Source organism: Sphaeramia orbicularis, chromosome 24, assembly GCF_902148855.1.
Source record: "Sphaeramia orbicularis chromosome 24, fSphaOr1.1, whole genome shotgun sequence".
NCBI classification, from domain to species: domain Eukaryota; kingdom Metazoa; phylum Chordata; class Actinopteri; order Kurtiformes; family Apogonidae; genus Sphaeramia; species Sphaeramia orbicularis.
The window spans coordinates 42,101,608-42,127,071 of record NC_043979.1 but is presented as its reverse complement, the minus strand read 5'-3'; the positions used below and the strand labels follow the sequence as shown (position 1 = coordinate 42,127,071).

Here is a 25,464-nt window from a genome sequence, read left to right as displayed (position 1 = left end):
TTTTAAATTTTATTTTCTAAAGTTCGTAAAGTTCATTCATGCCTGCGTTTAATGCTACTGTCAATAAAAGCTCAATAATCAGTGTGTCTTACAGAAACGACATGTTCTTTACGTATCCCGAGGTCAACCACTTTCAGTTCTTTCCTGTTCGTCCTTGGACATTATTTTCTGAAAATGCTGGACGCTTGCAACTCGCTGAAAACTGAATGCTTATGATACTGTCGATGAAAAGGTTAAGGAAAACTGAGCTTCTTTTCAGTAGCAAAGCCTCTCCTATTCTGTGTATTTGTGTGTTTCTCGTCCATTCAAAGTGTAGTCATGACGTCCAGCCTGTGAGTCAGGTCTTCCTAATCAAGTTTCCACACAGGGAAACATGCACACCTTGGAAACAAGAACCACCAAAAAAAAAAAAAAAAAGAGAAAAGAAAAAAAAAAAGGCGATCCAATCAGTCAAATTGATTTGCACACTTCACTCTGGCTCTTCATCCTTTTTGAAAGGATGCTGCTCTCAGTGTAATATGGAAGCAAACTGACCTTTGAAGGATTTGGAGGAGGGATTCACAAGAGCCGCCTAATGAACATCCGTTGCTTTTATCTGTGTTCAATAAAGTAAAGATGCACTCAAACATTCAACCCAAATGCACTCAAACCTCCTCTTATTCGCTCGTTTAGTGAATCCTGAAGATTTTAGATTGAAACCAAACAGGGGTAGAAGGAGGAGTAAGGGGGTCATTAAGTTAACAACTTCTATCTAAAGCTTCACCTGTTGTGGTGACGTACCGGTGTATTGATTAAAAAGTGTGTACGTGGCCTTTAACCATACACACAAACACACACTCCTCCCAGTTCAGCAAGAACAGGAGACCCCTTACCTCAATCACACCCCGAGGCCTTGAGACTCCAGGCTTTGTACTTCATGCGTCTATAAAAAGAGCTCTCGTTGAGGAAGCATCGGCAGACCCTCTCCTACTGAGCATTTCATCACAGAGCAGAGAGAAAGCTGGAGAGAGAAGAGAGGGATCACAGTTAGAGTCGCCACTGTGGAAGATCTGTGGACAAACGGAGGGAGAAAAACAAGAAGAGAGGCGAGGGACGCGTTCGGAAAAGGTGAAAAAGCATGAACTTTTTGTGCATTCCTGATTTAGTTTAGTTAATTTGCTTTTTTTTGCATGGATTTTGCCGAGTTGTTGCATGTTTCTCTGAACAGTCAACAGTGATTAACCAGACATTGACCAAACAAATGAACCTGTAAGACATTTCAATGCATGTTTTTATAATTATTTGCTGTGAAAACTATCATTAAAGAAAAAGAAAATCTATACATTTCCAACAGCTTTAATCATTAGAAGTGCTTATGTGTGATTTCCACTAGTATGCAATTATATACATTTAAAAACAAAACGAAACAAAAACCTATAGATCCTTTAAGTAACTCCATCATAACTGAGACAAAACAATCTATTTTAATTGCCGCTCACAGGTTTCTTTTATCAGATTATGTCTGTGGAGTGCAGAGCTCAGCTGAGTGAGTCATACTGGAGGAAGAGTGTAGACGAGTCTGTGCCAGAGTTACAAAGACGATGGCCCACCAAGGAGTCACTCTTTAAAATAATAGAGAAAGGAAGGGAAAACAAGATGCAATTTTCCAAAAAAAGAACAGAAAAACAACTCGTCCCCCGTTAGATATTCATGCGCTGCGTCGACTGGGACGGGATTGCCTCTACAAGCCCCACGTCAGCAAAATTAGAAGGAGAAGCTGGATGACAAATTTATCACATGAAGCTGTATCGGTCAGTTATAAATCTCCCCATCAGCAAAATTGTTTGACACAAAAACACCCCTGTGGTTTCTATTACCGCAGGGAAAAGGGATATAAAAGGGAAAGATGAGAAAGGGATGATATGATGATGTGAACACTCTTTTTCTTTCAATTAGTTTGTACAATTTCCTCTGCGATTCTTCACTGAATGTATAGTGTGCCTCTACATGAATCCATCCTTTCTGCACAATACACAGTATATATGTCTTAATTGTTTCCCACAGCATAAAAGCCAAAGCTCATCGCCACATTCTACACAAAGCAACTTAGTCATTTCACCCTAATGGCCTTTCAATTGTTGTCTGCAGATTCATCTACCAACCTAAAAAAAAAGCAGCATGTCTGAGGTCATATTAGAAACCTATTCTCTCATGTAATGAAGTACTACCATGATCATTGCTGTTTACCCTTGAACAGTGAATAGGTGTACAGTTGACCTTTCTTTGACAAAAGCGAGGTTTGTACGTACTGGAATATACAGACCAACAAAAGAAAAACCTTATCAAGGCTGTCTTAGAAACCTTTCTCTGTGGTATGATTATCAGCCACCTTTAAATAAGATTAATATGCTTTGGGTAAACAAGATCGTCTGCCATAATTTCTGTAATGTCTGACAGAATTTGGAGAGGAATGTTAATTATAGTTCCCATTGTCTATCATGGCACACAGCTACAAATCACACACTATTGCAGCTTTCCAAGTTATATAACGTGTAAGGCAGTAAATCGCAGTAAAATACCTAACGTCCCATTATCTTAGGTCATGTGGTCTGATCTTATTTCCCCTCAGCACCAGGCTGAAGATGGTGTGTCCGTCCTGGTTGGTAATGGTGGTGATGGCTCATGTGTGTGTTCCCGGGTTTGGCTCAGCATGCTGGGACAACTCCATCTGCAACGACCTGAGCAACAAGGAGCGAATACTGGTACGTTCAACTCCTATCTGCATCAGAGGAACCTGACAAAGCCAGATGATATATATATGCAATACATTATGCTCACAATTCTTTAAAGATGAGATGAGGGCAACAGCCTGGAACATAAAATGGCAACAAATTAAGTTTCAGCCTCAAAGACTTTGATTTATGCAGAATCAGAATCAGTTTTGTTGACCAAGTTTGTGCACACGTACAAGGAATTTGACTCCTTAGCTTTTAAGTGTTACAAAATAAATATGTTTTAAAATCTAGAGCAAAAAAAACATATAAAAACAGTAAAAAGACAATATTGCAGTACGAAAGGACAATAGTGTGATCCAGGATAGATGCAAATATAGAAATGGAGTCTTCCATGTTGGGGTTACACCAGTGTTTAACCCATAAAGACCCAGTGCTGCTTTTGTGGTAGTTCCCAAATGATTTTTTTTCTCTATATTTAATATTTTTTAAGTGATTTGTCACCATTCATAATAAAATAGTGCAATGTATTTTGCAGTTTTCCAGTGAAAATCACGTCTTTTTCAATATTTCATGTACTGATCATATAGATTTTAATTAAAGCTCAGATTAAAGTTGAGGGTTATTATATAAAAAAACAGAGAACATTGAATAAAAAGTGACTTTTTCCGTAAAATCTATCATTAACTGAGCATAAACCCAGTGTGTCCATCCGCTGTCATTGATCCAACTCCATGGGTTTTACTAGTGAATCAATGTTGTAGAGGATGAAGTTGTTTCTATGGTAACTGCAGAGCCTCTGAACATCCAAATGGGTCAAATCTGATGACCATGAAAAGATGACAAACTGTATTTTACACCAGTTATTTACATGTATTAATAGGATTAGTGAATCAACAGGTATTAAACATTTTAGATCAGTAGATGGTTTTGGTCACTGGTGGTGTTTGGGCCTTTATGGGTTAAACTTCTCCTTCAGTGATTTGTATTTAATTTAGTCAAACATGTTAATTTTTCAAGCAAAATTACCAAACATTCTCTGATCTGATCATTCACTGGGGTTCTGTTGATTTTATGGTCATGGTTGATCATCAAATAACCTCCTGAGACCCAGGAAAGTAAAAGTTTTGGCTTTTTTCATTAAATAATTGTCTTAATTTGGAACGGCATAATCCAACAGTTTTTTTCAGACAGATTTTTTTTACAAATATATAATTTTTTATTTATTTTATATTTTATGGAAGGTCCTTTGCAGTGGACAATGTTTTTTTTAGTACTTTTGTCCCCTACATAGGAGAAAAATGCATTGCTGGGTCTCAAGAGGTTATAATATCTTTGTATTTCAGACAAAACAAGTGTTTGGCATCTGGGGAAATTAAGCAATTTATCTCCATATGAAATATGGAATGTAATTAATACAGAGCTCAAATCTTTTATGTGTCACAAATATGGTGATGCTTTTTTCAACTAAAAGGTCAAATGTCTCATTAAATATGATCCAGTCATGTTGAACTTTTAAAAACTACTAAGGATGAACTATGATCTAGACCAAAGGTGTAAAACGTATGGCCCGGGGGCCAAATCTGGCCCACCAAAGGTTCCATTCCGGCCCGCGGGGATGAAAGTGCAAAAATTAACCTGATTAGTTAAGGTCGCCAAAATCCTTTTGGTTCAGGTTCCACATACAGACCAATGTGATATAGAGTAAAAATAAAAACACAATAACCCATAAATAATGGCAACTACCAGTTTTCTTTGTGAAAAATTAAGTGAAAAAAAAATAACATTAAGATGTGAAAATATTTATATTTACAAAACTATTCTTTCACAATAAAATCCAAATAAATACATCAATAAAAACAAAGATGAACAATCCAAAATGTGCAATTTGAACAATATTCTGCCTGTTACTAAAGGTTTTGTGCATTTATGGATCCAATGTGAATGTAGTTGTGTTAATAATAAGAGATGGAATATTGTAGAAATTGTTCAAATTTTAGTTCCAAAATCCAAAATTTTAGCAATATTCTGCCTGTTACCAAATGTTTATGTAACACTGTGTGTAATGTACATGTATAAATAATAAGTCGAGGCATAATATTGTTAAAATTGCACTAATTTTTCAAATGAAATTTCAGTTTTTTCAGGTTATTCACATCTTTTTTGTAAAATGTAAATATTTTCATAATTTAATTGGGGATTTTTTGTACTCAAACAAAAATAAAACTTGGAATTGTCATTATTTATAGGTTATTAAGTCATTATTTTACTGGTCTGGCCTGCTTGAGGTCAAATTGGGCTAAATATGGCCCCTGAACCAAAATGAGTTTGACACCCCTGATCTAGACAAATGAGAACTTAAATATCATGTATAATTTATAGTTTGTCTCATGTTATCGTTAATTCTGACTTAAATTGTTGCGGGTGTCTGTGGTTCCTTTCACACAGGAATGCATTCACGTCTGCATGTCAGTGATCCAGAATGAATTCCCCAAACTCACCTCCCTGAAGGTTAATAGTGAAGATGATGATGTGTTACTCAGTATTTTGCTGAACTCCGTGGCCCCCGGAGACAAGACCCTGGAGCCCAGACTGAGGGCCCACAGCAACGAGCGCCGCTCCTATTCCATGGAGCACTTTCGCTGGGGCAAACCCCCCGCCCGTAAACGCCGACCTATCAAAGTCTTTGCCTCTTCTCTGGAGGGAGGGGGCTCCTCGGAGGGTAGTTTCCCCCTACAGGCTCGAAGGCAGCTGGGGAGTAATGAGGATGATCTGAGCTCTGACAGACAACAAACCCAGGGATTGGCGAGAATGATGGTCAGCTCCAAATCAAATGCCCCATTTAGCCCACAGCAAAGAAAAGATGGGACGTATCGGATGAGTCACTTCAGATGGGGGAGTCCACCTGCCTCTAAACGCAATGCCAACTTTATGAAGCTGGGGGAGGAGAAACCCCAGGGGCAGCTGGCCAAGCTCTTCAGGAACATTGTGGTCAAAGATTTGCAGAGGATAATGGGATGAGTGGAGGAGCAAAGGGAAGCTGATGAAAGAGTCTAATAGCCATTGCATGTTAGTACAGATCTTACTTTTAAAATCCAAGAAAAAGTGTCACTATCATTAGCATGTTGTCGAATGTACCTTCTGGGCCAAAGTCTCTCAGCACAACCTTAACCTAAGACAAGAAAAAGGCAGGATTATATTCAATAAAAGCAATGATGCACCCACCGACTGCCTTGACCTTCTTGGCCTTGAATTGATAGTTTTCTGAGATTTTCTTTTTTTTCCATACGGGGAACATCATCACCGATCCAAATGTTTAGAAAGAACGAATTAACAATGAATAGTGAATGGAAAAGCAGGTGTATAATATACAGTATATGTATTTAAAGTACATTGAAAAAGAATACAGTTTATTTGCAGTGTTTCCTTTTTGTAAATTAACATATTAAAGATAACTCTGGCAAACAATAAGAGAAATGTTGTACTGATTTTACACAATGAGGCACAGAAAGACACACATTTACATTTTATCTCACATCATTACACATTAGATACGTTTCACTGCAATTGTACTGTTAAGACCTAAAGGGAGGGGAAGGCAGGGTGGGGGAGAAATAAAACACAAAACTTGAGTTGCGACTAGAAAAACATGTAGCAAAAAAAATTTTTTTTAAAGTCACGAGAATAGCCTCCTTTTATTTATTTGTTCCAGGACATAAGGTTACTAAAGGATAAGACTAAGACATTATTATATTCATGAATTACGCACTGTTACACCACAGTGTATTGCAATCTGGGGAAGGTAAAAGCATGCCGCTGGGAAAGTTTATAGAGAAAAAAATCAGCTGATTTTAGAAGTTAGAATTTGGGATTTGCACTCCACAGAACTGAAGCATTTATGAATGAGATTTTATACCAAGAAACCAAGAATATAAATGAAATAGTCCTGGCTGATTATTAATAAAGAACAAAAAATGAACATAACCCAAAAGCCACAGACTAACGACTAAAAATATTAAAATGATGTAGTTTTAATTAAGGAGTACCATATGCAGCAATACTACACTACAAAAATACACCCAAAACCATAACTATAGAATGACACATAATTTGTCACATTATTATTTTTAGTAAGTACAGTCGTGGAGAAAATTATTAGACCATCAAAAGTCTTTAAAAAAAAATGGTTATGCAACCAAGTACTAATGCCTGTGTGTATCATGTGACTAAAAGAGACAGAAAAGAAAACATGGAATGCCTAAAAGCACTTTTTTTTCAGTACAATGCTATAGCTATTGATGTAAGAACTGAAGTGATTTTGGTAATTACCAAGAAAACCATGGAAAATGACTAGATATCAGCTCTGAAATCAAACTCTTATGAGCTATTCTTGTTGTTATCATTATATTCGTCCAAACAAATATACCTTTAGTTGTACCAGGCATTAAAATGAACAAACAACTGAAGAAAACAAGGGGGGGTCTAATAATTTTTTCTGTGCCTGTAAGTCTGGTCTTTAAAAATTTACCAACAACATCAGAGGTAAAAGTACTCATTTTATTATAAATCCTAGTCCAACATTAGGTTTATTGGTTTAGTAAAGCTCTAATCTCCACACATATGCATTTCTCCATCACTATATTAAGATCCAATCTGGATATGTGAAGTATGTACAGCAACAGAACATAAAAGGTTCAAGGTAAAAACAGCTTCTATAACAAAAGTTGTAGTAATTATTTAGCGTGACCTCCCTTTGCACTTTGTTCAGACAATATGAGATTTAATGCATCAATTTTCTGATGTTTTATTCAAGGTTTCATTCATCATATTCACATGTTTCTAATTGTTTGTGCTGATTCTCGTCATAGGGTCGGGGGGACACTAAATACTTACTTTAACCTTTAAACCCCATTTAGTTCACTTTTTTGTGCGTCTGTAAAGGCTGTGCACTTATTTCCTGTATTTTCATGTTTTCACATTAGAAATGAGAACGAGAAATTAATATTTATGCTCATTTCAACAAAGCTACAGGCAGGATAAGACTTCAACACTGCATTGTATATTAACCCATAAAGACCCAGTACTACTTTTGTGTCATTTCCCAAATGATTTTTTCTCTGTATTCAACCTTTCTTAAATAACTTATCACCATTTATTATAATATTATTCTCTGTATTTTGCTTTTTTCCCCAGTATAAATCAGGTATTTTCCATTATTTAATGTGTTGATCATGAAAATGTTCATAAAAGCTTAGATTAAACTTGAGGTTTATTACATCAAAAACAACAAATACTGTGGAAAAAAGTGACTTTTCAGTAAATATATATCATTAACTGAACATAAACAAAGTGTCTCCATCCACTGTCATTGATCCAAATCCATGGGTTTTACTAGTCAATCAATGTTGTAGAAGATGACGGTGTTTCCATGGTAACCTCTGAGCCTCTGAACATCCAAATGGGTCATATCTGATGACCATAAAAAGATGATGAACTGTATTTTACACCAATTATTTACATGTATTGATGGGATTAGTGGTTCAGAAGATATTAGACATTTTAAACCAGCAGATGGTTTTGGTCCTTGGGTCTTTATGGGTTAACCTTTAAATTTAGGCTAGTTTTTTGTGCATCTTTAAAGGTTGTGCACACATTTTCTGTATTTTTGTGTTTTAACATAATAAATGAGAAGGAGAAATTAAGATTTATGGTCATTTCAACCCTGGAAATGTAACAAAGCTACAGGCAGGATAAGACTTTAACACCGTACTGTATATTAATTATGTATAATAATAATAATAATAATAATGATAATAAAATAAATTTTGTCAAAATGGTGCCAAATATAACAATGCTATATAATGCTCCATATTTAATCTATAGAAATATATCTCACTTCGAGACTATCACATGTACCGTATGTTTTTATAAAATGTCAGAATGACTGGCTCAGGCTTTCAGCATTAAAAACGTGAAACATATTTACTTAAATAATAGTCATTTTACTACGAGAAGCAGTACACTTGCACAAATGAACTGCTGCAGCAAGGAAATTTCAACATTTTACATGAAAACAATGAACTAGTTAATACTGACTCTAAGAATGTTTTAAAATATACTGATCCACCGATTAATCTGTGTAAAGCAGCAGAAATTAGAAAAATCTCAAAATTATGCATATGCACAGTAAATGTATTCACTGTACCACTGTTGTCTATTCAGTTGTAGATGTGACAGAGGAAACTGCTGTAGTACATTGAGAATAAAGCTAATAAATAATTTCCAAATATGAACATACACATAGAAAAGGTAAGTAAATTATACACAGCTTAATGCAAATGTGTTAATATTCGTAGGAACAGAGAATAACACCGAGTACGAGCAAATATCTGATAGTCATGTACTGAATTGTATATTTATGACTGCTATATATGTGTTTCCAGGTAAATCTCACATTAGTGCTTATGTTCTGAGTCAGCCTTTCTTTTCAATGACCTCTATTCAGATACATGAAAAAAAAAAAAACATCCTTGGGCGCATACTTCATGAGGATTTAACATCAATAATAAATCAGACCCAGAAATGGAGGAGAACTTTTATGGTTGCAGACAAATTTATTATACAACACAGCAACTCCACTAGCATGCAATGTCCGGTATGACACTCATAAGGCATTTTCTCCATGTAAAAGCTGCCTTTGTCATTAGGTAATCCAATTTTTAAAGTGCAAAGTTCACAGAATGAACAAGTTTGACCTACGGCACTACATTGTAAACAGATCTATTACCAGACATGTAATGGCAAAAAGTAAGATCGGATTACCATCAGTTAATATTACGGTACACTACGCAATGACAACAAGCAGACTGATAGATTTACAGGTCTTCACTGAGAAATTGCAAGATGCTGAAAGACAAATTTACAAGCGTGAAATCATAGGAGTCACTGGAAAGTTCAGACAGCTGCACATTGGTCTTTGATAGCTTGTTCTCGATTAGTGTAGAGGAAGGAGTCAGTAGACAAAAAACTGTAAACTGTAGAGTTTGGTCTTGGGTCATGACAATACAGACAGACATGGATGCAACATGGCCATGAAGAAATACAGAATATACACAATCACTCACACTCACTCACCTGCACTGACAAAAGGGGACACAGACGGGTAACGTGACACACACCGGCATGTGCGCACATAAATATCCACACAGAGGACACTACAACATAAAAAACAATGAACCCAACGGAGCCACTGGACTGGAACACGTGACGATCAGATCAGGGACAAACCAGACGGCATCACTTACAGCATTTACACGAGATGTTTGCGAGATGTCTTCAACAAGTGCAGTCAATTCACAGAAGCGTGGGAGTTTCTTACAACATCACAAAACTGAATCATCACAACACTGTAAAAATATCAGAAGGTACGATTTAAATCAGGCAGACGGTTTTTGCTACCTACAGTCGGGCAACGTTTGCCAGGCTAGAGCCAAATTATTGCCATCATACTTTTGTTTTTATACCTGTGTAGGTGCATGCACACCAAACAAATGGCTTTTGCTTGTCAGATCTCGCTGAAGGAGACAGATGCACTGCTTGGAGGCTGCTGCAGCAGCACTATGGCATACAGTGGAGTGCAAAGTCATTTCAGCAGGACTGAGGACGTAACGGCAACAATACAGGTCAGGAACAATGGTGATTGGATCTGCCACAAAAACTGTAGCTAGTAATGAGGTCTAAAAGAACTCCTAAATCTGTTGTTTTCCTGATACTGATAAATAAAATGAGCTTATTAATCCTTCAGCAGGACATTTCCAGACAAACTGGATCAACTGGCCTAGAGATGGTTGTGTCTGACCTCTGTTTGAGATGCTTTGATTTCATGGGTTGCTGGTTATTTACGGAAGGGATTAAATTGGAAAAGAAAAATATCGGAAAAATAACTCCCTCATCTCCGGACACAATTAGTGCAGTGGCAGTCTAAAATCAGTATTAATATACAATACATACTGTATATACACACAAAAACATATCTACTCCTGTACATCCGCTTTGAGATTTATATATTTCTCTGTATATACACATTTATATGGGAAGGAGAAAAATAAGTATCAATAATTACTTTCTGTTTGATCTGGTAAACATCATGGAGATCTCTGTTGTGTAGGTATGGGAAGTATTTTAGTGCGACACTGTCTCTTCTACCTTGAGTCACCTATAAGGCACACTCACCTTGGGAGGACAGTATACAGACCATCGTGTTTTTTTTTTTGTTTTTTTTTTAACACCATAGAAAAAACCCCAACATATTACCAATGTCAAAACAAAAATAAATAAATGCCCGTCATGGAAAAAAAAAAGCACTTCTGGGTAACACTAAAAAGGCAAAACTGCAAACTACAATGAAGCGATGTTCAGGTCCATCCATATCTCACCTAAACATGTCACAGCCGCAGAGACCCATTGTAAATTAATGCATCAACTTTCCATTCACTCATGCTGGACATACTAAACAATAAAAATAATGAAAGCACAAAGAGTTACAAAAATTAACTGACACGTTAAACCTGTTTTTGGAATGAGGGGGATTCTGAAATGCCAGACAGGAAACTAATAAATCAGTGCTTTAAATTACAGTTTCCAACACCAGCAGAATCACCTTCAGTCTGTCATAAAGTGATTTTCATTCTATTTGGCAATGTTTAACTCGAAAATGGAATGAGCCAAGGACGATGAAGAGAATTAAAATAAATAAATATAAGTAAAAATTTAGGTTACCGCTGCATTTACAACTATTAACCAGCTTATCATTTAAATCAAAAGACATTTCATCCAGATATTCAAAAGGAGGCTTGTTCTGTAGTTGGCATCAAACAACTGCTGTCCCCTCCCCCCTGTGGTTCTCAACAGTATGTCCCTTCCTGAATGGTTTCCCAGTCCTCGGGTTAAATACATTGTTAAAGTTTCAGTGGATTTTCTAGTACACACAAAGGTCGGGGAACTTCATCTCGTAGATGGGAACAGATCGACTCTGGGTTTGGCCGTAGCCTGATGAAATGGTTCCAGATGGGCTTGGGGGTGGTCTGCGCAGAAAGAACATTATCAATCACCCTCAGAACCCTGTCATCAAACTAAATATTTAGCAAGCACTGTGTCATGTGAACATCTAAAGGCTCCGTTTCTTACCTGATTGTAATCTCGAAGATCTGATTTAGTTTGCTCTGTAGCATCGTGGCCTGGAGACGACAAAACAGTCAAATAAGAAAACAAAAACAAAAAATATAGAATCTGGAGAATAATGTGGGTAAAGGATGATATTTTTATGTACCCTGGCACCGCAGTGAGCAGCTATCTCCTCAAAAGGAGCCTTCTGGAATTTCTCCACCACTTGCCTCCTCCGCTCTCTCTCCTGCTCCTCCATACCCACACTGTCCACTAGAGGGAGCCACACACAATATAATGTATTAAAAGCAAAGCAATAATCTGGGATGGACCAAACAGAAGTGCATAAATTCATCCACCATCATGTTGCTACTTTCATTCATTCATGTGAAACAAAATGAGAGGCTACCTGTAGTTAAAAATGTTTTTGCTTTTCTTACTGAGTGTAATTTCACGACTATGTTTATACAAAAGCTACGTGGACATACCGATGGCATTCTTCAGGGTTTCAAAAGTAATTTCCTCTGCCGGTGTTCGCTGCACAAAAGAAGAAGAACAGCAATGAATATAAATGTGTCTGCTGCAGTTTAACAATAATAAAGCATCTCAGCGCTGTGTGTTTAACATGTTAACGGTGAGCCATTTTTCAGCATTTACCTCTTCTTTCTCTGGACTATTTCTGGACTCCACCTCAACCTGCAGCGAAATGGTCTCCCCGATGCTTTTTCTCTTCGACAAACGGTCCTCATCTGTAAACAGAGTGCATATTTCTTGTTTAGTAGTTAAACCATTTTGTTAGTGTTGTCTTAACTTAGAATTTCAGATTATAACTTAAAGGGGTCATATTTTGCTAAACTCACTTTTATTAGTCTTTGGTTAATTTATTTGTGTATTTGGACCCTAGTAGTTCATAAAGTTTGAATTTGAACCAGATGCTGCAAAGCTATCTATATTCATTTTGGCAAAAATCGAGTAGATTTCTACAACCTGTTTCAATTCCTTAATTTGTTACATTTTGTAACTAGTTACGTCACGACATTTGCACATATAAGGTCAAGACTTCAGATGAACATTTCTCCAAGTACGACACAATTGTTTATCAGCAGCAGTGGTTGTAGTCCATACTGAAAATATGTCCAAACTTTGAGCCGATTACCTAAAATATTCAGTTGTTGGTTGTATTAACAAACTCAAGTAGCAGCACAGCCAACAACCTGGAGGGGGTGGGGTCATTTGCATATTAAGGGCCAGTGCTCAAAACAACCTTTCTCGTGTCATTATTCAAAAATTGAGTTGAAGATGGACCTGTGGAGTTGAATTAATGAAGAATTCAGACCTAAGTATAGCATTTATAGTTTAAGTTAACCCCAGGGAAATGTTTTAAAATGCATAATTCCATTTAAAAAAAGCTAAATATCACTCCTTTAAGGGGAGTGTGATAGGGTTTGCTCACCAGTATACTGTGGGACATAAGGCGTTGCCAGTCTCTCTGTGTTATAACCACTGCCTCCGAGGACTTCAGTGATCTTCGACTGCAGAAACAAAACACCACCTTCTACCTTTTCAAGTGAAGATGGCAGCCTAGAAAAAAAAGAAGTGGTGTTTATATGGATTTTGATTCAGAGTTAGTACTATTAACCCATAAAGACCCAAACATCCACTATTATATAAAAGCATCAACTGATCTAAAATGTTTGATACCTGTTGATCCACTAATCCTATCAATACATGGAAATAATTGGTGTAAAATGCAGTTTGTCATTTTTTCATAGTCATCAGATATGACCCATTTGGATGTTCAGAGGCTCCGTAGTGAACGTGGAAACACTGTCATCTTCTACAACATTTATTCACCAGTAAAACCCATGGAGTTGGATCAATGACAGTGGATGGAGACAGTTGTTTTTATGTTCAGTTATTGATAAATTTGCTGAAATAGTCACTTGTTTTTCAGTTCACACTGTTTTTGATATAATAACCCTCAACTTTAATCTGAGATTTCATAAACATCTACATGATCATAGAATTAAATAGGAAAATACATGATTTTCACTGAAAATATGCAAAATACATAGGATAATATTATAATAAATGGTGATAAATCACTCAAGAAAGAGAAAAAATAATATGGGAACTGCCATAAAGGTAGCACTGGGTCTTTATGGGTTAAATTAGTGTTGGTATGTTTTATTGCCAAAGGAGATTCATACTTTGGGTTATCAACGAAGACATCTTCAGGCAAAAGGTGGGGACTTTCTTTCTGTCTCACCTCGATGACCTGAACAGTCAAGGAGAGGGGCAGTGAATTAATGAAGGTCTTTAGTATTCACATACACACACATAAAAAAAAACAACAACAAAAAAAACACAAAGCAGCCCAGCCCTCACCTCGTGTATGTGCTGACAGAAGGCTGGGACTGTGGTGAGCTGGCAGATGAGGTTGAGGTAGGCAGCCGCAACGGCGTGAACAGCACACCGGTTATAAACAGGCAGAGCCTCATCGGTGGTCAGGGCGAGATCCTGAAGGGGTTACAAGGACACATAGAACATTAAAGGTAGGGTAGGAGATCCTGGAAGAACAGTTTGAGCAAGCTACATTAGTCGCTTTTCCATTGGACACACGCACAAAACTTTACCAATATTTACTAAATATTAAAAAAAACAGAAGTGTGTAATGTCAGTTTTTCCATTAAATCACAAATGCAATGATTTGCTTATTATCACGTGATGACACGAGAAGTCATTCTATAAACATGGCGACAAACGTAAATATCGCGTTGATTTAAAGATGTATATTTATTATTATTATATATTACCCCTCTATCCTGTACTAAATTAAAAAATGATTGGATTTCCTGGTGTGTCCTTTTAAAACTCTTCTTCTTTGCTTGTTGTAACGTCCGTCAACATCCATTTTTTTTTTTTGTTTTTTTTTTATTCGTGTGACTTTAGTTGCGGAAAAAGGTCTTTCCATTGTAGTTTTGCAAGATATACCAATCACCCGAAAAACCAACTCTTGCCAGTGCAAAAACTTTTAATTGAAAAACGAGAGTTTTGGCGAAATTGGTATTTTTCCATTAGATACATTTTTATGCACAAGTTATATTTGCGCAATTTGAGGGTCAATGGAAAAGTGACTTATTTGAAAATACACAATGCAAAAGACCAAACCCCTTTCTTCAGACATCCCCCCCGAAGCCACGCCTCCATTGTATTGATTGTACTCGCAGAGGGGGGAGGGACAAATGGCAGTTGAATTTAATAGACACATCACCATTCAATCATTTTGATGGGCTGGTTAAAGTGATTGGATGGTGTTTTTTCAATTCTGTCTGCTCCACAGGTGACTACATTTTTTAAATTTTTGTGTTAGAGCATTTAATTAATTGGTTGCAATCGGAGTGTGAAGGGGATTTTAAGCAATATAGTAAAAAATGCTCCAGGAAAACATCTCCTACCCTACCTTTAACAACCCTCTGGAATACACTCGCTTACCATCAGCTGCTGTAAATAAATTAATGACTAAACACATGTGTCAGTACCTGCAAGGCCAGCGCCAGCCGAATAAGGTCCACTACCACCTCTTCATTGGCCAGCTCTACACTGAGGAGACCCAAGAGAGTGAAGAGGGTCTCATAGTGCTGCCGCCCACTGCTTTGCTCCTTACAGCCCAGGTAGATGTGTCGGTACAGCTGTTGGCCATGCTGCGAAAACCGGTGGACATGTAGAACGATTAATCAAGAGGTACAGAGTAGATAAGGCAGGCTGATACATGCCCTCCTACACAAACTTAATTGTGTCACTTTGCATTACCAAGTAGATTTGTGTTTTAATATCCTCCTGAGAACCAGCAATGCATTTTTGTCCTCTGTAGGGGACACGTTTCACAGCTTTACTTAAAAAAAACAAAAACAAAACACTGTCCACTGCAAAGGACATTTCATAAAAAAAATAAATAAAATTGTTGCATCATGCTGTTATTTAGGGCAGTTATTTTATGTAAAAAAAAAAAAAAAAAAAAAACCTTTACTTTCCTGGGTCTCAGGAGGATAAAGTCATGGAAAAAAATATTAGACCACCCTTGTTTTCTTCAGTTTCTTGTTATTTTAATGCCTGGTACAATTAAAGGTACATTTGTTTGGACAAATATAATGATAACAACAAAAATAGCTCATAAGAGTTTAATTTCAGAGCTGATATCTATCCATTTTCCATGGTGTTCTTGACAATAACCAAAATCACTTCAGTTCTTACATCAACAGCTATGGCATTATACTGCCAAAAACAGTGCTTTTAGGCATGCCATGTTTTGTTTCCTGTCTGTTTTAGTCACATGATACATACAGGAGATAGTACTTGATTGCATAACCATTGTTTTTGATGACTTTTGATGGTCTAATCATTTTTTCTGCGACTCTATAACAAAGTTTTCAACATGTTTTTTTTAACAGAATAGATGACTAAGACATCAAGTTTATCTGAAAAGAATGAATTTACTAAGAGGACAAAAAGTGTTCAGTGTTTAATGCCAAAAGCCCACAATCTTGAGTAGCATTAGCCACTTTACACCATCAACTCACTGATACCATATACTGTAGTCAATTTATTCATATTTGACGCACTTGTGTGAATTTTACTATTTTCCATACTAGTAATTGTGATTTGAATCTAGTGACCATCTATTTCTAAGCAGCTATACAGATGAAAAATAATGAATTTCCAGTTTGTGTGCTGCACATGTGACCAAAAAAAGAAATGTATCCCTAGTCCATCAAAAGTTATACCTTTTTCATAAATAAGTTGTCCTGTCTGGAACACTTGTCAACTTTGAGCTTCAGCATAGAGATGTCAGAGATGCTGCTGCATGAAAAGAAGGTGCAAAGACACACACATTGTGATCAAAGAACAAGCTGGCAGGAGATACAAAGATGTAGCTGTACACAAAAGCGGCAACCCACCTAATGTTGGCGAACTTGGGCCTGTTGTCGTGCCTGTCGATGAGACTGAGGAGGATCTGAAGCACCAGCAGACGAACCTCGGGGTCCTCGGTTAGAGAGAACGACAGTAGTGGCTCCAGGAAAGAGCTGGGCAACGCTGTTAGCATGTTGGTGGTCTGGAAACCCGCTGTTACCTAAATAATTAATGAGCGCACACAAGCAATTAGAAGTTTCCATGCTCTGATGCATAAATAATATGTTGAAAACACCAGTAAGATCCAAATGATTTCCATTTCTGATTAGCATGAACTCACGGTTTGTTATTGTCAAAAATTAAAAATTAGTCATTTAACAGTATAATCCTACAAAGACTGTTAAAGGGAAATGAAGATGATAAAATGATCTGTATGTACATGTAACATAAGGGTGAAAACTTACCTGGACTAAAGATTTAAGTAACATAACCTGAATCATCCTGGTACCATCAGGCCTGCAGATGAAAGTGACAGTTAGATAATGTCTTTTAAAGGTCACATCTTAACAGATCAATTTACCTACATTTTTGTTCAGAAGGACAGAAAGTGATTTAGATAAGCAGAAACATTCTGACATTTGATGTGATGAAACAATCTGTCCTGGGTATATTCTGAATGTGTGAGAGCTGTAACTTACCCAGAGCCTGTGGCGGGCAGAACTGGGTGGAGTCCAGGGACAGGGATCTTGCCCATAATGAAGAGCATGACCTCTGACCTTTGGTATGTTGGTAAAGTATTGGCAAATGAACCTAGTAGACACAAACACCATGAGAAACAAGCATCAGATTTTATGTAAAGAAAAAGTAGAAGCAGAAAAGTTAATAATTCATCAATACCAGGGAAAACACACATATATCCACTGAAGTAAACAAGAACAGCAGAGACCAACTAAATTAGTACAAGGACCTGTCATGCACAGCAGCCTACACTCTCTGCCTTCCAAACAAAAACACGCTGCCACACCACCCACAGACTCACCGATGGTTCTGATGACAGCCTCCTGCAGCTGCCTCTCCTCGTGAGCTTTGATGATCTTGGTGCCGATGTTTGTGCTGCCATCGTAGGAGCCGGTCAACTCGTAGTCCACACTCAAACGGAGCTGCCGCAGCAGGGTGTTGAAGACCTCCAGCACTGTTGGGCCTGTACACAGTGAATCATCAAAAGACCAGTCAAATTCAATTTAGCAGGCGGGCTCGTACAGTGGCGCGGTGTTTAGTGTGCAAATCCCCTTACCTACAGAGCCGCTGGCTGCGATGGCAGCTGCCTCCAGCAAAACCTCCACTATCCCTGCTCGCACTGTGGCTGAGTTCTTGCTGTTTGCATCCAAGTGACCAAGAAGCTGCTGGATGACTAAGTGAGAGTGTTGTGACTGAAAAGGAAGGAGAGAATTAATGTAAATCAATGACAAACTAACCAAGATTCCCAATGTCAGCAGATGTACAGTAATTATTGTATTTGTGTAGTAAGGGTACCCTGTATTTTATAAATAAATTGGAAATACGTAAATAATGTTTAAATTTACTTCTAAATTTAGACAAATACTTATAGCACATCTATTTTTTCTCTTTATATTTGTTGATTGACGTGCGTATTTTCAGCCTGTCTTCCATGCACTTTCTTTTTGCGTTTGCTGTTGTCAACTGTGTTATTTCCTCATGATGGGATGAATAAAGTCATATCTTATCTTACAACCACCTGCACTTACAAAATACTTCACTCTGTTTTTACTTCATTTTAGTCAATGTTGACATTTGTTTCTTCTTATAAATGTTCTATGTCTACATGTTTGAAATATTTTTCCAAACCACAAATAATCATTATAAATCACAGGTGAGCATCTTGTTTCCTCAACTCTCACTCAGAAAATTCTACTCTATTCCAGGAAGTGAGAGTACATGAAATATTGATATGATATTTATTGTGATAATTATTGACCATATGTTACATGAATTTTGTATCTTGATAATATTTAGAATCAACAGGGAGATGTAGGTGTGATGTGTTCCAGTATTTTTATCCATATAATAGTAGTAGTAATAAAAATCATAATAATAATAATAATAACAATAATAATAATACATTTTATTTGTGAGCGCCTTTCACGAAACTCAAGGACAATGTACATCAAAAGATAAAAAGACAAATAAAATACAAAGGAGAAAAAAAGTGGATATTTAACCAGCACAAAAAAAGATAACTCAAATTACTATTTTACTATACTTTGATTTAATGGCAAAATATGTAGCATTAAAAAAACTACAATAATCCTTCTCAATCATCATGTGTAGTGGCGTGTTTACCTGCAGAGACCCTGTCCTCTGCCTGCATTTTGTATTTTCCACTTGTTTTTGCTGTGTTCAGGACATTTCTGGGCATGGAGCTTTGTGCAGTGAGTTTTTAACTCCCCCAGCATCAGCCTCACACAGCGTGTATGAGTGGAACAACACAAAAAAGGGATTCCAACTCTGCCTGCTCTTCTCACTCACTGCACTGCTCATAATGTGGTCCAGTTCTATCTGAGAGACCAAACTGTGGACAAAGCTCACACACAGAATGCCCTGTCGCCTTTCACTAACACCGGCCTGTCAGTCAGATACAGAGAAGGAGGAAGTGTATTCTTTGGTTGCATTTCTTCTAGAACATTCCTATTGAGTTACACAACAGTGCAGGTGGGTGGGTGGGTGGGTGTATGTGTGTTTTATAGCAAAACCATAATTTATTGTATTTCATGGGTTTTTTTCTCATTGTTGCCACTTGCTCAGTCTATTGTTCACTCAACCACCAAACACTCGGCCTTGTCCTCCAAGCAAAAAACCTCAATAAACAAAAGTGAGAATTATTATGATTAACCTGTAATATATCTAGTCCAAAACAAATTATGTGGAAATCATAAAAGGATGTGATAGAAAACTTGAATGAAATATAACTTTATATAACTCATTCAAATACATAATTACAGGGTATTTGCAAGTTTGACAAACTGAATTTATGAATTTTTAAGACGCTTTTTTAGGGTGACTGTAAGATCATTATATTAAAGACACTTAAATAAAAAACAATTGACCTTGAATTATTGCCTCAAATCAGTCTTATTCATGTTTCAGTCCAGCTAATGTTACATTCCCATTTGTCCATTACTAATGTTTCTGTTACTCATGTTCAAACTGCTTAAACTCATACCTGAACCCCTCCACCCATGAATGTTCGTTGGTGGCTCCACTTATTCCAATTTCTGTTATGATAAAATGAATATAGCAATACCATTTTATGTATCCATGGAACTTTTAAGATCTCTGAGTGCCAGATTTAAGGCTTAATTATCTATTTTAAGAATAAGCTGTTACTGCTGCTGTATATTGTGAAATATTGTACGTATTCAGAGGTTCACTTTATTATATTTTAGCCGATTTTATGGTAGTTTTTATTCTATTCTATTTACCTTTTATGTATTTTATTCAATATTTTATCATACTTTCATGCTGCAAACACAGAGACCTGAGTAACTATATTTCATTCTATCATGTCTATTGATTGAATGATAATAAAGCTTAATTTAAACTTAATTAGACTTCAGATTTTTATTTAATGGCCGATAAGTGCTACAGCTGTGACGTGAAAAGTTGATATTAAATAGAGTCTGCCAGAGTCTCTGATATGAGAAAATATGCTTGATTGTAAATCTGTGAGATCACTCTGAATAAACTGGAGCATGTTTTTACAGTGCAATTCTGAGTCACACAATGACCATGCATGAGTTGTACTAACCACACAAAAATGTTCCAGGATTCCACTTTGACCTAGATATGAACTTTGTAGACTAGAAGTGGGAAAAAAACCCAGGGTGCAGAACAGTCCTGGGGATATTTTGAGGCGCTGTATCACTCACCTGGATGGAATACATGATGATTTTGAAGCAACGCACTGCAAAGGTCTTTCCCTCCCATAGACAGTGGTTATCTAAGTGCCTGGGGAACGCAGACAGGAAGTGAGAAAGAGGATACAGAATGTTATTTTAGAGCGGTAGTGGTTCTCCTAAGCAGGAAGGGGCAAATCATAATACACCAAAAAGGCAAGAACATCAGGACTCCGTGTGCATTTTTTTCTTTACACCTTAGATGAATAGTTACTATTTGGCAGATAACAGTTTCACACGACAAAAATGAAGGCACTACATGATGACAAATTTGAGTCATAAAGCCCTATTTTAGTGCACATCTCTGTCTGTTACAGCCCAGTGCAACCAGGATACAGAGATGTAAGAAATGCAAATAAACACCTAACAGTCAGGAACAAAACATCAATCAAACATGATCAAGGTCATCGTTGCATGTGAACATTTGGTCCATGTTAAGAGTCCTGCACCTCTTATGTACACAGAGACGAAAAAGGCAGAGACAGACTCGGATAAATTACTACATCATGAAAAAGACCGAGAAGGGGACAGTGATGGATGAACGGTAGCTGCTCTCACACTGCACACGGCAACTGAGATGAATTGAGGATACATTTGAGAGAAAGCTGAAAACTGATAAGTCAAGTGTTTTTAAAAGGACCTCAAATTTAATAAGTAACGGCAAAAGAAATATGAAACTAGAGCTGCACTTAGAGATGCTGCAACACAAACAAACCAATGAAATGTATGAAACTGTATGCTGTATATTTCAAAGTGATTTATGCATTTATAAATGTTACCGGAGTTTAAACACGCTACTTTATCTTTTTGTTGTTTTTACCAATAAGAATGTCAGAATTAGGCCTTTAGTAAAGTTCAGAATAATAAAAAGCAGTACCTTTCTGCAGGCTAGCAGGTTCATCATTGCTGCAAGCACATGATATACTGCTTTGGGGAAAACAATTTAAGACAACTAGTGTCACTATTTGTTTCTGAATATCATTAAATGATTCAACAAAGTTTTTTTATAGAAACTACTGAAAACATTTCTCACAAATTCAAAATAAATGTGTTGTCATTTAGAATCTTTATTGCAGAAATAGAAAAGTGGGCAAAATAATGCAGAGAAAATGAGATTATTGCAATTTTGAAACAAGAAAATACTAGTGTTTTAGCTCAAAAATCAATGTTCGGCGGAAAACCAAGGATTGTCAATGACAGCGTTCATGCGTTGTGGCAAGCACTCTATCAGTTTTCACAATGTAGTTGAATGCTTTATGCTGCTCTCAGCACATAAATGTAGGCAGCTCAGCTTTGTTTGTTGACTTGCGACCTTCCTCTTGATCACATTGCAAGGGTTTTCAATGAAATTCATCTCTGGAAATGTGAACTGGTCTCTGTTTTTTTCAAGGCCTGACTGACATATTTCGTCAAAGGTTTAACATCTGAACACATCATCCTGCTCCAAAATTAATATAGCCAAATGAAAAAAAAAAAAAAAAGAAAAAAAGAAAAAAAGAAATGTGTTCCAACTCAAGCTAAACTTCAGGGAAGAATGCCAATATTGGCAGGGAATAAATAAACACAAGAGACAGAGGTCTAAATTAACTGTAAAAAGTTCTTAAGTTCCACATTAATAAACAGAGCTCACAAGTAGACAAGAAAATACAAATAAAATTCTGTGTCTTAGGAGCATTAGTGGAGATAAATGATTTAAAATATGTGACAAAAATCCAAAAATCACTGGAATAAGTAAACTAAACAACACTGAACTCACAGACTAGTCAGATGTCCTGTGTAAAAGTCCCAGTGCTTCTGCATGACTGCAGCAGTAACATACAACCAAATGTGCCACTTGCACATCCTTCACTCCGATCTAGTGAGAAGTAAATAGGTGACCTTGCCGTTGACCTTGTCTTGTACCCTCAGGCCAGTCAGAGAGAAGCTAAAAATACCGCAACACACACTAAGATGCATCCTTACTTCAACTCTAGTCAACATGCATCAAGGGAGAAATCACAGTGAGCAGATAAAACCTTAGAAAGAGAAGAAATAGTTTGATTGTCTCACATCAGCACGGGTGTGACGGCGTTCTTGATATTGCCATAGGCAGCTCGTCCCAGCAGCTCTCTGAAGCAGCGTTCAGTCAGCTCCACCGGGCTTTCCTTCTCTTTCTCCGATGCCTGCAGTGGAGAGGGGGAGCGGCTGGTGGGAAGAGATGCAGGTGAGGAAGCAGAAAACAGGCAGAGGAGAGGAAAGGAGTAGGGAGGAGGAAAACGAAACAGAGATAGCAGAAAGCGATGCAAAAGGAACAGAGAAAGGAGGCAAGAGTTAGAAATCGATTCGATTCAATTTACACTTGCATTCCCTAAAAGCCTGCTTTTTTTTTCACAAAAATATATCCCCTAACTACAGTGCCTTCACTTGCAAGATGTCTTTCTCTTCTGCAGTTTGTCCGCAATGGAAATTAAGTGGCTGTGTCGGCTGCAGTGAGTGTCCACATAGGTGTATTGCACATCTGTGATCACAGTTGGGTACATGTCTTGTCCACTTCTAAGTTCATAGATGTGTGGGCACATGCATGGTCAGGCCTTCCACCGTCCTCATACATAGTTAATATCTCTGCCATAACTCTATCTTGGTCATGACTAGCCCCGGGTGGTCCTCCAATGATGACATTATTTATTAACAGGCTAACTCTTTCATCTTGCCTGCTGCAGTGGAAGAGAAGCGGCTTTGTAGCTTAAGTGTGTTACATAAAAAAACCTGAAATTTAAGGGGCAATAGAAAACAGACAAAACAAAACTCAAGGCTAAAAGCCTGGTGTCAAAGAAATATTCATGCACTATTTTGTTAGTGCGGCTACGATAGGAAATGGTTGTTAAAAGGCTCAACATGTTTGTTCCAAAGACTGTTCATGATTAGCTGAGAAGAACAAGTTTAACAGTCTTTACATACAAAGCACTGAGTAATTATGGAAAATGTGCAAGTAAGGGTTTACCTTGGGAAGATAATGACAAACGGCAACCTGTTTTGAGTCAGAAGATGTTCAGCTGTAGGTGGAGCTGTCATGTTCTGTCTTTTGTTCTCATGAATATTTGCTAGTTAAAAAACCTTGCTGATCAAAGCACATCATCATTAACCCTTTATTAGGTAAGTGACTATTTTTAGTCATTTCTGCACACATTACAAGACAGTGACAGCAACAGTTACAGTAAGGAGAATGAGTCAACAATCTCAGGTCCAATGTGGTCTCCAGGTCTGTAAGGTCCACCTCTACATGAACAGTGAGTGTACCTGCTTTGTTAGGTACCATGAAGCAATGGTACTAATGAAAGGAATGATGTTCAAAGGGATCATGTGGATGTGGACAGGGATCTGGATCAGCACTTATGTTGGTCTAATGTTCTAAAATACATGTTCCTTTCACATTACATGTGTTTTTATTGTATTTTTATATTATATACTTCTTGGAATTGTCTTTTTTGTTTGTTTTTTTGCCACATATGGGCAAGGAACCAAATATGGTAACTTTATTGACCTTGATTTTTATATGACAAAAAAAATTCAAAAATTTTTACAAAAGTAATAAAGTCTTGTTTGGTCCTCCAATAACACACTAAGGTTTACATTTTTAAACCTTTTAGAATATTTCTATGAGTGCCCTATAAAGGGTTAAAAACATTTCTAAACTTTCAAACCACTCAAACCTCTAAAATCAGCAGGTATCCATATGGGTATTTTTACATAGACTTTTCTTTTCTTATAAAATGTTAAAACATTTTAAATGACTTATTTTGAACTCCGAACAAAAGCATTTTCTGTGAAAAGCAACTCTCAACCATTACATAACACTAGAATAATGTCTCTGAGATTTCTCTCTCTTGATTGACTCCACTTCCTTTCAATCTGTATGCACTAAGACACACCCAGTGGCAAATCAGGCAGTCTCGATTTACGTCCCTGTTGTAACAATGCCAAATAGTTTGAAAAATATTTTACTAGGAGGCAGAGGTGTCAACTTTAATTTCACAGTGGCATCCATCATGTTGATAATAGACGCTGAAGTAGAAGAAAACAAACTAAAGGTCCAGGGAGAGATTTAATCCCTTCTTAAATAAACCATTATCAGAGATTTGACTTGGGCGTCTCAGAATTGACCTTTAAATAAGCCTGTTCATGTACATGGGGATTAAAGTAGAGATTTGTATTGCATCTAAAGGTAACATGAGGAGGAACAGAAGATAACACAGGCAATAAGCTAAGAAGGAAGAGCAGTGTTTGTCTCTGTCCTGTATTCCAACAGCCTCTCATATTCCCTCACTCTCTTTTCTATTATCCGTCCTCCATCCAATCTTCCAGCGTTCTCCTTTCTGCCCTCCCCCTTTCCTCCCCTAACCTTCAGATCTCAGCAGTGACGTCAAAGTGAATTTCAGCATGTGGAATACTGCCAAGGATGGGAGGCTCCAGACTCTTAATATTTCTCTTTCAAACACTACCATCCAACAGCTCTGAATCCCACTGATTCTTTTATTCTTCAATTTTGGCACTATTTTTGTTCTCCGAAAGGTTTCATCCCCTGCATCTACAGTAGTTTTCGTCCTTGATTGCTGCAGGGGGCAAACAGATGCTCAAAAGAGGAGCAGAGCTGTCAGTGGGTTTCCTCACTGATGACAATGATGATAAATGATGTGGGTGATGGCTGGCTAGACTACCAGGACAAATAT

The 25,464-nt window shown here is 37.2% G+C and overlaps 2 protein-coding genes across 2 annotated transcripts in view; one reads left to right on the top strand and one right to left on the bottom strand.

The window, feature by feature from the left end:
* Positions 1-966: 966 nt before the first annotated feature.
* On the top strand, positions 967-6,272 carry LOC115414947 (pro-opiomelanocortin-like). The gene is made up of 3 exons (XM_030128317.1): positions 967-1,107; positions 2,609-2,741; positions 5,160-6,272. The coding sequence occupies exons 2-3, from the start codon at positions 2,622-2,624 to the stop codon at positions 5,730-5,732; spliced, it is 693 nt and encodes a 230-aa protein (XP_029984177.1). The 5' UTR covers positions 967-1,107; positions 2,609-2,621; the 3' UTR covers positions 5,733-6,272.
* A 5,416-nt stretch (positions 6,273-11,688) lies between these two features.
* The window catches only part of efr3bb (EFR3 homolog Bb (S. cerevisiae)), a 33,276-nt gene continuing 19,500 nt past the window's right edge, over positions 11,689-25,464 (bottom strand). Inside the window, exons 7-23 of the mRNA XM_030128888.1 lie at positions 22,808-22,942; positions 20,732-20,810; positions 18,079-18,214; positions 17,824-17,985; positions 17,483-17,594; positions 17,249-17,300; positions 16,832-17,004; positions 16,658-16,733; positions 15,416-15,577; positions 14,262-14,393; positions 14,084-14,151; positions 13,327-13,454; positions 12,531-12,622; positions 12,362-12,410; positions 12,040-12,146; positions 11,898-11,947; positions 11,689-11,794 (exon numbers count right to left, since the gene is read on the bottom strand). Of these exons, the coding sequence (XP_029984748.1) occupies positions 11,689-11,794; positions 11,898-11,947; positions 12,040-12,146; positions 12,362-12,410; positions 12,531-12,622; positions 13,327-13,454; positions 14,084-14,151; positions 14,262-14,393; positions 15,416-15,577; positions 16,658-16,733; positions 16,832-17,004; positions 17,249-17,300; positions 17,483-17,594; positions 17,824-17,985; positions 18,079-18,214; positions 20,732-20,810; positions 22,808-22,942 (1,819 nt within the window). The remainder of the gene's footprint in view (positions 11,795-11,897; positions 11,948-12,039; positions 12,147-12,361; positions 12,411-12,530; positions 12,623-13,326; positions 13,455-14,083; positions 14,152-14,261; positions 14,394-15,415; positions 15,578-16,657; positions 16,734-16,831; positions 17,005-17,248; positions 17,301-17,482; positions 17,595-17,823; positions 17,986-18,078; positions 18,215-20,731; positions 20,811-22,807; positions 22,943-25,464) is intronic.